General features: G+C 41.7%; 1 protein-coding gene across 1 annotated transcript in view; it reads left to right on the top strand.

The window, feature by feature from the left end:
- STRC (stereocilin) overlaps positions 1-13,913 on the top strand; it is an 83,983-nt gene that overhangs the window by 25,281 nt on the left and 44,789 nt on the right. The window contains exons 7-10 of the mRNA XM_040415349.1: positions 3,741-3,927; positions 4,287-4,396; positions 6,137-6,269; positions 13,257-13,439. Coding sequence (XP_040271283.1) covers positions 3,741-3,927; positions 4,287-4,396; positions 6,137-6,269; positions 13,257-13,439 — 613 coding nt within the window. The remainder of the gene's footprint in view (positions 1-3,740; positions 3,928-4,286; positions 4,397-6,136; positions 6,270-13,256; positions 13,440-13,913) is intronic.

The following is a 13,913-nucleotide window of genomic DNA, read 5'->3' as shown; positions in this document are numbered from 1 at the left end:
CCCAATACCACCGGAGAGGGAAGGCCCTCCAGAACGTAACATGCAAGACACTCATTACGGTGGTCCCCTACCCGAAGGTGTAAATTACGAACAATGTGGGTGAGGTTTCTCTGAGACAGAGGAGCAGAATCTATAGCGAATACGGGAATAGGTCTCTGCAGCGTACAGAGAGACAAACCCATAGTGCGGGCAAAATGGGCATCAATCAAGTTTACCCCTGCTCCACTGTCTAGAAAAACAGAAATAGACTCCGTCTTAACACCAAAAACAATGACCGCTGGTAACACAAATTGAGATGTTCGTATGGAGGAAACGTATACCCCCCGGCTGACATCCTCCGCACAGCCCGGGGTTAGTAGTTTTCCGACGGTCTTTTGTTTTTGAGAAAGGAGGGACAGACATTAATGAAATGACCCCTCCCCCCACAGAAAAAACAAGCCCCCCCCCTACGGCGAACCTCGGGAGGACGGACCTGACGAGAAGTTCCGCCTAGCTGCATAGGCTCATCTAAGTCAGTACAGGCTGACTGTTGCTTGGGAGAGGTAACCAATTGCTCCGGAATTTTCGATCTCTCCCTAAGACGTCTATCTATTCTGATAGAGAGGGACATAACAGCATCAAGGGAAAGGGGGGTCTCATACAGCGCCAGTGCATCCTTAACCCTTTCAGATAACCCAGAGCAGAACTGACTCCTGAGAGCCGGGTCGTTCCACTGAGTATCCGTAGCCCACCTACGGAACTCTGAGCAATATTCCTCTGCTGACCGATCTCCCTGTAGGAGTCTCCGTAACTTCGACTCAGCCAGGGCGACTCGGTCAGGGTCATCATATATGAGACCCAAAGCCCCAAAAAATCCCTCCACTGACCGAAGAGCCTGAGAACCAGGGGGTAACGAGAACGCCCAGGATTTCGGATTCCCCTGAAGCAGGGAAATGACAATCCCTACCCGCTGTTCTTCATGACCTGAGGAGTAAGGGCGCAACTTAAAATATAATTTGCAGGCCTCACGGAACGTCGCAAATTTGTCCCTTCCCCCAGAAAATCTGTCGGGAAGAGCAACCTTGGGTTCAGTGACAACCTGGTTACCCATAGCAACCGCTGGGGGTGCGGTCTGCTGCATTTGCTGCTGTTGTTGGAGAACAGACGCCTTCAATCCTGCCACCTCCAAAGACAGGCTTTGAAGATGTTCTGCCAAGGCATCAATAGGATCCATATTGGATTCTAAGTAAAGAGAGGAAAAAAAACAACAATTAAAAAAAAAATTATTATTATTTTTTTTTTCAAAAAGTAAGGGCCAGTTATAATATCACGGTCGGCGTGGCTATCACATACGTGACACAGAGGGAGGGAACGAGGAAGGCCCTGCCCAAGTGAGAGGGAAGATGGTGACCCCTGACTCACCTGGCGGCTGGCACCTGGCTGCCCTGACGTCCCTAGACGGGTTCCTCACCCGTACGCCGATCACGTGCCTAAAGCCCTGGCTTTCCCTGAGCTGAGCCCTAGGTAGTGAACAGGGCGATGGGAACACTAGTCCGCACCACTAACTCTAAGGGAAAACACCAAGGGGAGGACAGACAACACAGACTCAACATATATTCCCAGGTGGGCGACAACAGGAGACAACAATAAGCCAAACAGGGATCCGGAGGGTAGCACACAGGAACAACAACCAGGATTAACCACTCCAGTGGGTCAGTATAGATGTCCAGGCAGGAAGCTCTATAACTGGCAACTAGAGAAGTGTGAGGGGAGAATATAAGGAGGTAGGGAGTGGCAGACAAGAAACAGCTGAGGAGGAGAAGCTACGGATCCCTGAGAGAGACAAAAAGGATAGCAAGGCAAACACAGAAAACAATAACTAAGAAACACCGTGATCTTTAGATATAGAGCGCGCAGCCACCCGCTGCGACTTCCTGACCCCGGGTATAACGGAGTCAGACGTGGCTCTTGATACCCTCGTGACACTTAGCTGCTTTTTTCTTGCCATAATACAAATTCTAACAGTCTATTCAGTAGGACCATCAGCTGTGTATCCACCTGACTTCTCCTCAACGCAACTGATGGTTCCAACCCCATTTATAAGGCAAGAAATCCCACTTATTAAACCTGACAGGGCACACCTGTGAAGTGAAAACCATTTCAGGGGACTACCTCTTGAAGCTCATCAAGAGAATGCCAAGAGTGTGCAAAGCAGTAATCAAAGCAAAAGGTGGCTACTTTGAAGAACCTAGAATATGACATATTTTCATTTGTTTCACACTTGTTTGTTATGTATATAATTCCACATGTTCATAATTCATAGTTTTGATGCCTTCAGTGTGAATCTACAATTTTCATAGTCATGAAAATAAAGAAAACTCTTTGAATGAGAAGGTGTGTCCAAACTTTTGGTCTGTACTGTATATATATCTATCAATACCTTGCTATAACATGTGCCAATATAGAATATGATATATGTGATTTATCAATTAGTTTATGCTAAAACTAAATAAATCCACTATAACTAGGATATATGGATAAATGTTTTGTGTTTAACATAATCTGTAAGCAAGCAAGTACTCCCTCAAACTGGTATAATTATAGAGAAAAATATAAAAATACACTATAGGAACGTGTGGCCTTTCAATAAGCTCACACAAAATGGTGGACATATCATAAAATGGCAGATGCCACACTATTTAACATAGCAATTCATGTTTGATTCATTTCAGTCCTACAAGTATTCCGACACCATGTAGCTAGATGTTTCTTTGACCAAGGAAATTTTTATATGGGCCAACAGGGCAGGCAGTGATCAGGAATAAGGAAATTTATTTATGATCATTTTCTGCTCGTTAGTTGCATTTGCACTCAGCAATGATTGCTGCTGTATGGGTATGAACCATCGTTACTTACCGCGATTGTTTACTCCCTCACAGTTTAATTATTTGTCAGCAACACATCATTTTTTAGACAGGGCAATATGCTGCCAACAAACAAGAATTTTTGGTACCAATTGAAAGATGTGATCACCCAACAAACAAGCTTGTTTGTCAGGTAATTGGCTGCACATTTACGAATGTTTGATCCCGATAATTGGCCCCATCCTTGGACCACATAAAATGGCCTTGACTAAAAACTATTTATACTGCCCATTTGCTCCTTGTTTATCTGATCTTCATCTATCTTGCAATCATTCAATGTACTGTAAATTCTGTGCATATCAACATTTACACAAGGAATTGCTGCCTAGCACACAGATTTCTCAAGGGCCATAACTGTGATGCTCCTCTCCCAGCAGGAAAGATTATTCTTACGGAAATGTTCATCAAATCTTTGGCAATGACTTTTCAAAGCACAGATCACCAGATGATTGCTGGTTTAAAAAATATTTCCTTTAGGCCTCATGACCACAACCGTACGTATTTTGCAGTCTACAAATTGCTGATCCGCAAAATACAGGTACTGTATGTGTTGCATCCGCATTTTTTACGGACCTATTGACTTCAATGGGTCCGTGGTTCACATTTTGTGGCCAAGAATAGGACATGTTCTGTCCTTTTGAGGAACAGACATATAAATGTGGAAAGCACATGGATCTATTGAAGTCAATGGGTCTACACAAAAAATGCGGACTGCAAAACAGACAAGGCCTTAGTTGAACTGTCCATTTTAATTCATTATTATCCAGGAAAATATACTCCATTAAAATATGTCCTATCTGGATGGATGTTGTCTTGAAGATTATTCATTTGTTCTAGATTAGATGCAATAAAAATCCACAGTCAAGAAATGAAAGTTGCTCAGAAGCGCGTTTTTGCTAAACATTTCCTGCAAGCTGACATGTTCGGTGATGTCCCATCATGGCCACCACACTTTCTGCTGTCTACTCAACCACTTCTCCCGTACCTGCCATTTTGCCACTTTGTACAGCTCAGCTCTGATCAGGTTTGTGCGTCTTCACTTACAATGCACACATGCAAATGTTACATTATTTTATGGAATAAGTTGGGTCACATACAATTAGTACTGTAGCCATTTGCTTCTGTGTCAGTTGTTCTCTGACTGGATCACTGTAGAAACATGCACACTGCAATCTAATATTTATAGCGATGGGCAAAGTGCCCTATGATTTGTCATGCTGAAGTCAATCTGACTGTGATTATAATGTGAAAGAAGTCATGGCAGCACATTTGACTACTGCATTATACATAGGATTATTGTGTGAGGGAAGTGTACAAATGCAAAATAATAGACGCTAGGTAGGTACTGACAGTTGCACTAATCATTTCTTTTGTGCCTCTCAGATTAAATTGCTGGCAGATGGCTGGAAAGATGTGAACCTGGGGATGATACAAGGCCGTTTTGTGGCACAGAGCCTTATGAACTCAAGCCAAGATATAGACAAAGTACAGAGGTATAGTATCTATGGCTATAAACAATATATTTATTTAGCATTTGTTTACCTAATGCATTTTATTGTATGCACTATATTCTGCAGCGCTTTACAGACATTAGCATCACGCTGTCCCCAATGGTGCTCTAAATCTAAGTTCCCTATCAGTATGTCTTTGAAGTGTGGGAGGAAACCGGAGTAGTCTGAGAAAACCCACGCAAACATGTATTCGAACCTAGGACCCCAGTGCTGCAAGGCACCAGTGCTAACCACTGAGCCACCGTACTGCCATAAATTTGTGTGTGAACGAGGTTGAAAATTATGAAAGATTGGGATTGTCATTGCTATTCTTCAGACAATTCCATAGCGGCCAATAGTTACTGTACTGCTAACTTTAAAGGAGTTTTCAGAGATAATTAAAAATCTTGGACAAAACTCTAAAATTGGCTAAAATAAAACCATGGTCTACCACTGAGGACAGTGATTGGCTGCAGCGGTCAAGAGCCATATAGCAGCACATCAACAAGCAGCGGCAGTAGGACCCGACTAGTGGTACAGGAGAAAAAGGTAAGTATAACATGATTTTTTTTATTTTAGGCAATTTGAGGGCTTGTCCAAGATTTTTAAATATCTTCGACAACCCATTTAAGTACTTGAAAACTGTACAATTTACAAAAGCAACACGTTTACAGGATATGCAGAAGGATGAGAATCTAGGCTTAACTCAGTGAATGAAATAGAGATTTACAATCTCTGATACCAATCCCCCAGGATAATAATAGATTTACTAATGGGTAGTTTCTGGGTGTCTAGATCAGTGATTCCATTAGAACTATTAAAAGGGTTTTCCAGTAGATAGATATTGATGGCCTATCCTTAAGATAGGTCATCAATTTCAGATTGGTGGTGGTGGTGGGGGGTGGGGTGTCTGATACCTGGCACCCTCACCAATCAGCTGTTTTGGGCAGCTTCTGGTACAGGAAACTTTACAGTGGACAGAACTACAAACACAAAGTTCCATCCCCTGCAAGTGGCTGTACCAGGGTACTGTAGCTCAGCTCACATTCAAGTGAATGGGAACAGAGCATCAGCACACCATTGCCAGAAACTACACAGATGATGAAGCTCAGTGGGGGTTCTGGGTGTCGAACCGCCCCCATCAGTCTGATATTGATGACCTATCCTGAGGATAGGTCATCAATCTCTAAGTCGTAGAAAACCTTTTTAATGGATATTCAGTGGAAGTTGAATCTTGAACGGCATCAAAGATAATGTACCAAATGTTTGTTTAAAACTGTAAGGTAGACACACAGTATATGGAACTGTCCATTCTCTAAGGGCTTTTCATTTGACATGAATGCATTGACTTATAGGACAATGGAAGAGATATTTAAGATTCCATGGGAGATAGCGTGCTTATACTAGTATGTTTCTGGCAGCAGACACACTATGTAAAAAAAAATGGATTTCCTCTCCCGCTCTTTGTTTTCAAAGTCTGAGAGATATTTAAAAAATGGTCAACCCACATAAAGGACTTGGACATGGAACTTTTAATTTTTTTAATTAGTAGGATGATGAGATAACTTTGAGCAGTAGTTAGGACGATGTACAAGTTTTAGTCCATGAATACAAGAGGGTGGTGGGGTAGCAGGTAATCATTTTTTATTTTATTTTTCTGTGTTACAAAATATAATAATTTCCACATGCCACGTATATTAATATGCTGGTTTTATGCAGTTTATCATATTAAATGTTTCACAGGCTTGGTCATCTCATTTGTTACCTGACATATGAAGATATGCAACAGTTTCAGCCCTTCCACTACCCATTAGGAACAGTGGAGAAGAAGCTGCTTGAATGTGTTTCACAGGGGAGACTATCCCACCGTGGACGAGTAAGTTTTCATAGTGTAGCATAATTTTTTTTGGAATTATTGTATTTATGACTAGGGTACTATACAGTGGTGCTTGGAAGTTTATGAACCCTTCAGGATTGTCTATATTTCTTCATAAAATTAACCTTAAACTACATTATATTTTCACACAAGTCCTAAAAGTAGATCAAACAAATGAGTTATAAATATTAGACTTGGTTATTTATTTATTGAGGAAAATGATCCAATATCTCGTGTCCGTGAGTGGCAAAAGTATGTGAACCTTTAGGACTAGCAGATACTTTGAAAGTGAAATTAAAGTTGGGTGTTTTCAATTAATGGGATGATGATCAGGTATGAGTGGTCGACCTGTTTTATTTAAAGAACAGAGATCTATCAAAGACTGATCTTCACAGCATGTTTGTGGAATTGTATCATGGCACGAACAAAGAAGATTTCTAAGGACCTCAAAAGCATCTCTAAAGAGTTTGGATTCCATCAAACCACAGTCAGACAGATTGTTTACAAATTCGACGAAATTCAAGACCAGTATTACCCTCCCAGGAGGGGTCAACTAACAAAGATCACTCCAAGAACAGTGACAGCTCTTTGGATCTCATCTTGAGAGTTGACAGCAACAGATTCCAAATGCAAATAGCACACTTGAAATGAACTCTGGACCTTTTATCTGCTCATTGTAATTGGGATAATAGAAACATAGAAACATAGAATGTGTCGGCAGATAAGAACCATTTGGCCCATCTAGTCTGCCCAATATACTGAATACTATGGATAGCCCCCGGCCCTTATCTTATATGAAATGGCCATGGAACAGCTGAGAAGCCAATTGTCCCATTAGTTTTGGTCCCTTAACAAGTGGGAGGCACATATGCAAACTGTTGTAATTCCTACACCGTTCACCTGATTTGGATGTAAATACCCTCAAATTAAAGCTAACAGTCTGCAGTTAAAGGACATCTTGTTCGTTTCATTTAAAATCTATTGTGGTGGTGTATAAAGCCAAAAATGTTAGAATTGTGTCGATGTCCCAATATTTATGGACCTGACTGTAGTTTTAGAATTTATGCAGAAATATGGAAATTCTGAAGTGTTCACAAACTTTCAAGCACCACTGTCCTACTAACCCCCACCTACATTCTCCCGAAATAGGTCACCATTTTTAGACAGATTCTACGTGACAAATCTGAGACAATTTATGATGCTGTAAAACAAATGCCTACTTAGCAAAGGAAAGAACATCATTTAAAGAGGTATTTTGGTTGCTTGAAGTTATCCCCTATGCACAGGATCAAGGATAACTATTAGACCAGTAGGACCCCCATCAATCACGAGAATGGGAGCCTCGTACCTCTGCAGCACCCCTGAAATGAAAGGAGTAGCTGGTCAGGCATGCATGCGGCCACTTTATTAATTTCTATGGGAATTCTGGAGATAGCCAAGTGCTCTACTAGGCTATCTTTGGAACTCTCATAGAAATGAATAGAACAGCAACACGCATGCTGGACCAGCTGCTTCATTCATTTCAGGTGGGTTGCAGGGGTACAATGTCTCTGTTCTCGTGATCGGTGAGGGTCCTAGCAGTAGGACCCCCACTGATCTAATAGTTACCTCCTATCCTGTGCATAGGGCATTATGTCAAACAACAAGAATACCACTTTAAGGCCCCTTTCACACGGGCGAGTATTCCGCGCGGATGCGATGCGTGAGGTGAACGCATTGCACCCGCACTGAATACCGACCCATTCATTTCTATGGGGCTGTTCACATGAGCGGTGATTTTCACGCATCACTTGTGAGTTGCGTGAAAATCGCAGCATGCTCTATATTCTGCGTTTTTCACGCAACGCATGCCCCATAGAAGTGAATGGGGCTGCGTGAAAATCACAAGCATCCGCAAGCAAGTGCGGATGAGGTGCGATTTTCACGCACGGTTGCTAGGAGATGATCGGGATGGAGACCCGATCATTATTATTTTCCCTTATAACATGGTTATAAGGGAAAATAATAGCATTCTGAATACATAATGCATAGTAAAACAGCGCTAGAGGGGTAAAAAATATAATAATAATAATTTAACTCGCCTTAGTCCACTTGATCGGGGCCCGGCATCTCCTTCTGTCTCCTTTGCTGAACAGGACCTGTGGTGAGCATTAATTACAGGTAAAGGACCTTTGGTGACGTCACTCCGGTCATCACATGATCCATCACATGATCTTTTACCATGGTGATGGATCATGTGATGACCGGAGTGACGTCACCAAAGGTCCTTTACCTGTAATTAATGCTCACCACAGGTCCTGTTCAGCAAAGGAGACAGAAGGAGATGCCGGGCTACGCGATCAAGTGGACTAAGGTGAGTTAAATAATTTTTTTTTTTTTTTAACCCCTCCAGCGCTAGTTTACTATGCAGTCTGTATTCAGAATGCTATTATTTTCCCTTATAACTATATTATAAGGGGAAATAATACAATCTACAGAACACCGATCCCAAGCCCGAACTTCTGTGAAGAAGTTCGGGTTTGGGTACCAAACATGCACGATTTTTCTCACGCGAGTGCAAAACGTATTACAATGTTTTGCAAATCGCGGGTGTTCCCGCAACGCACCCGCACATTTTCCCGCAACGCCCGTGTGAAAGAGGCCTAAGGGTTTTATTCCACCATTACATACGTAAATAATAATAAAAATAACAGAGGGCAATACAATTGAATCTAATGCCTTGCAAGAGCTGAAAGACCTGTGACGACATCACAGGTCATGTGATCAGTGCTAAATGCAGTAGCTGAAAAGGACCTGCAATGATGTCACTATCATGTGACCAGTGCAGGAGAGGACAGCTCAGCAGTGAAGAGAAGTCCTGGGAAGAAGCTGTGGTGAGGTCGGCTACATGAGGAGAGGTAAGTGAAGGGGTAGATTACTCAGAGCAATGTTGGGAGTTGTAGTTATTTAATTGGGACTGTATGTTAGGGCTGAAGGGAGGGAAGTTATTTACATGGGACAGTGGGGTGATGTTATTTACATGTGACTGAAAGTTGAGGGGGTGATGTTATTTACATGGGAATGTATGTTGGAGCTGGCTGGGGCAGGGTTATGTTATTTACATGGGACTATATGTTGAAGGCGGCTTTGGAAGGGAGTGATATTATTTACACGGGACTGAATGTTGAGAGGTAATGTTATTTACATGGGACTGCATGTTGGAGGTGGCTGGGGACAGGGTGATTTTAATTTCATGGGACTGAATATTGAGGGGGTGATGTTATTTACATGGGACTGTATGTTGCAGGTGGCTGGGGAGGGGATTATATTCTTTACATGGGACTGTATGTTGAAAGCAGCTGGGGAGGGGGTAATGTTATTTACGTGGGACTGTATGGTGGAGGGGCTGAGGAATTTTAATTTCTGAGGACAGTAAACGGAGGAATATAACTACAGGGGGCACTGCAGGGAGCATTATAAATACTGGGGGTGCTTCAGGGTGAGCATTATAACAGTAGGGGCAATATAAATACTGGGGGCACTTCAGAGTGAGCATTATAACAGTAGGGGGCGATATAAATACTGGGGGCACTGTCGGGGTATTATAACAGTAGGGGACTATATAAATACTGGGGGCACTGTCGGGGCATTTTAAATCCAGGGGACATTAGGCGTTCTTATTACTACTGGGGGCTCTATAGGAGGGACTTATAGATCTGCATTATTTCTACTAAGAGCACTATGGGGGGCCTTATTACTACTGAGGAGTCAGTAGATAGCTTTATTACAACTGGGGGAACAATAGGGGGCTTTACTTCTACGGGGGGCTCTATAAGGGCATTATCAATACTGGAGGGCTCTACTAATGGGGGCACTCTTGGGAAGCATTATCACTGTTGGGGGCACTGTAGGAGGAAGTATTACTAATGAGGGCATTCCAGAAGGGAATTACTATTGGCAGGACTATGATTAGTACTATTACTATGGGGGTCACTCATTTTTCTTCAGGATAGTATTTGGGGGTACAGAAAAGTGAGGAAGCTAAGATGTCTGTGTGTCGCACTCTGCAGAGACTAGGCGCGGCTGAGAGAAGTTGTCTGGACGGAATGGAGAAGATGATGACAGAGAAGATCTACATCAGAGGAGACGTCACCTAGGAGGGACTGGATGTGAGAGGTATGTGCTGCTGTATAGCTTTATAGAAAGTACAGTAAAATGTCTTCAGTGCTAGTGTTTACGGGGGTGGGGGGTTCGGGGTGTTAGGGGGCGGTTGGTCGACTTAGAGAATTGGGCCATATGCATTGGTCTTTTGAGACCCTAGCAATGCCTCTGGTTAAGGGTTATAAACATTCCAAAAGGAAGAAAAATACCAAACTTAAAAAAAAATCTACATTTAGCCAACTAAGGGTACTTTCACACTAGCGTTTTTGTTTTCCGGTATTGAGTTCTGTCACAGGGGCTCAATACCGGGAAGAAACTGATCAGTTTTATTTTAATGCATTCTGAATGGAGAGCATTCCGTTCAGTATGCATCAGGATGCATCAGTTCAGTCCCTCTTACGTTTTTTGGCCGGAGAAAATAGCGTAGGAAGCTGCTGTTTTCTCTCCGGCCAAAAATCCTGAACACTTGCCGGAATGCCGAATTCGGCATTAATTTCCATTGAAATTCATTAATGACGAATCCAGCCCCAAGTCTTCTTGCAAAACGGATCCGGATTTGCGGTCTGCGCATGCGCAGACCTTTAAAATGAGAATTTTTTTTATACCGGATCAGTTTTTACGGATGACAACCGGAAAGACGGATACAGTATTGCAATACATTTGTGTGAAAGTACCCTAAGAGAGGCCATAGGCAGGGTTGCACCTAGCCTTTCTGCTGCCTGATGCAAAAACTGAAACAGCGCCCGCCTCCCCAATGCCAATTTCTTAACCTAACCCCTTTGCCACAATGAAAGCGCTCATTGCCCATGGCCCTTCTGCTGCCCCCTCTTGTCCCTACCTGGTGCTACCTGGGGCGATCGCCTCACCTGGCCTCATTGGTGGTGCACCCCTGGCCATAGGCATAACTAACTGGGGACAAAGTCCTCAAAAATAAAAATACAGCCACAAAATGGGATACTTTTAGGATCCTAAAATCTAATTGTGAGAGGTACATACCTTATGGGAATAAAAGATTAAGGAACCAGAAAAAAACAATGTGGATAAATAAAAATGTAAATAAAGCAATAAATTACAAAAATAAATCATTTAAATCACTAAAACAGGAGGGTAGCGAGGAAGCATTGAAAAACTATAAGGAAAAAAATAGAATATGTAAAAGACAAATAAAAGCTGCCAAACTAGAGACCGAGAGATTAATTGCCAAAGAGAGTAAAATTAACCCTAAAATGTTGCAGAAAGCAGTGAGGAGAAAGGAAAGCTATTAAATTTTTTTTTCTCCACTGTATTCACTGAAGAAAATAAACTGTCAGATGAAATGCAGAATGTAAAAGTAAATTCCCCATTAAAAGTGCCCTGTCTGACCCAGGAAGAAGTACAGAGGCGTCTTAAAAATATTAAAACAGACAAATCGCCGGGACCAGATGGAATACACCCCGTATCCTAAGAGAATTAAGTAATGTCATAGCCAGACCCTTATTTCTGATATTTAAGGACTCTATACTGACAGGGAGTGTTCCACAGGATTGGCGCATAGCAAATGTGGTGCCAATATTCAAAAAGGGTCCAAAAATAGACCCCGGAAACTATAGGCTGCTAAATTTAACATTTGTTGTGGGTAAACAGTTTGAAGGTTTTCTAAGAGATGCTATCTTGGAGTACCTCAATGAAAAAAGGCAAATAATGCCATATCAGCATGGCTTCATGAGGGATCGGTCATGTCAAACTAGTTTAATCAGTTTCTATGAGGAGGTAAGTTCTAGATTTGACTGTGGCAAATCAATGGATGTCATATATCCTGGCTTCTCCAAAGCATTTGACACTGTTACGCATAAAAGGTTAGTATATAATATGATAATGCTTGGACTGGGGGAAAATGTCTGTATGTGAGTAAGAAACTTGCTCAGTGATAGAAAACAGAGGGTGGTTATGTAATGGTACACAGATTGGCTCACTGTCACTAGTGGGGTACCACAGGGGTCAATATTGGGCCCTATTCTCTTTATATTTATTAATGATCTTGTAGAAGGCTTGCACAGTAAAATAAATATACATTTTTTCAGCTGACACTAAACTGTGTAAAGTAATTAACACGGAAGAGGACAGTATACGGCTGCAGAGGGATCTGGATAGATTGGAGGCTTGGGCAGAGAAGTGGCAGATGAGGTTTAACACTAAAAATGTAAGGTTATGCACATGGGAAAGAATAATGCAAGTCACCCGTACATACTAAATGGTAAAACACTGGGTAACACTGACATGGAAAAGGACCTAGGAATTTTAGTGAACCGCAAACTAAGCTGTAGAAACTAGTGTCAGGCAGCTGCTGCCAATATCCAATAAGATAATGGGTTGCATCAAAAGGGGCATAGATCCCCGTGATGAGAACATAATCCTGCCACTTTACAAATCACTAGTCAGACCACATATCGAGTACTGTGTACAGTTCTGGGCTCCTGTGAACAAGGCAGACATAGTAGAGCTGGAGAGGGTTCAGAGGAGGGCAACTAAAGTAATAACTGGAATGGGTGGACTACAGTACCCTGAAAGATTATCAAAATTAGGGTAATTCACTTTAGAAAAATGACGGGGAGATCTAATTACTATGTATAAATATATCAGGGGTCAGTACAGTGTCTTTTTTCAGCCTTATAAATAAAACTGTAATTGAAGGGGAATTCCTCTCCTTATAATACATATGAAAACTATATTGTGTTATTCTCTAGTCCTAATATTTTCTAGCTTTATATAGTTATACCATATTTCTCAATAAAAATGTTGCATATGATTAAACTTGTATTAAAGTTTGCCTTAAGATGCCTTTATTACATGACTTACTTTGTGTTTTAGCTGGCTTACTCCTTAGTGAGTCTACTGAAAAGGGTGAATTTACAGGCACTGGACTTCAATGAGTTGACCAGATGGAGAAGTCTCCTACCTGAAATGGGAGTCACATTCTTCCAGTCTCTTCCAAGGAATAATGTTGCCTCTCTACTTCCTAAACTACAAGCATCTGACCTTTCTACTGCCCAGGTCTGCATGTTTATTTCTTCTAATTTTACTAATTTTAGGTGTAATTTACTAAATAAATTGACTTTATTTATTATTGGACTGCTGCTCTTCCCACAGACACCAGGGCCCATTTATCAATAGTGGTACAGAATAAAACTTATATTAGACTGGCAGATAATCGTGAAGATCATCGCTAACAAGCTAATTACGCAAACGCTTGTTCGAGCAAACGAGCCTGTTCATTGGGCAATTGGAATCTTACAGCAGGCTTAAAAATCATTGTTTGCCGGTGGCATATTTTCTGCAGGCAAACAATGATTCGGTATGGGGAGGAGCGATGACATTAACGATCGCTCCTACCCATACTATAGTTTTTGTATATACTATAGTTTTAAGAACACTGTCAAGTGTATTGGATATTGACCAACACATACAAAAATATTTATTTAGGGTCCATATTAATGTATATTGGTGGAGTATGGACAAAGAACAATT

Source organism: Bufo bufo, chromosome 1 (assembly GCF_905171765.1).
Source record: "Bufo bufo chromosome 1, aBufBuf1.1, whole genome shotgun sequence".
In the NCBI taxonomy this organism is placed as follows: domain Eukaryota; kingdom Metazoa; phylum Chordata; class Amphibia; order Anura; family Bufonidae; genus Bufo; species Bufo bufo.
The sequence above is the reverse complement of the archived record's forward strand: the minus strand, read 5'-3'. Positions and strand labels throughout refer to the sequence as shown.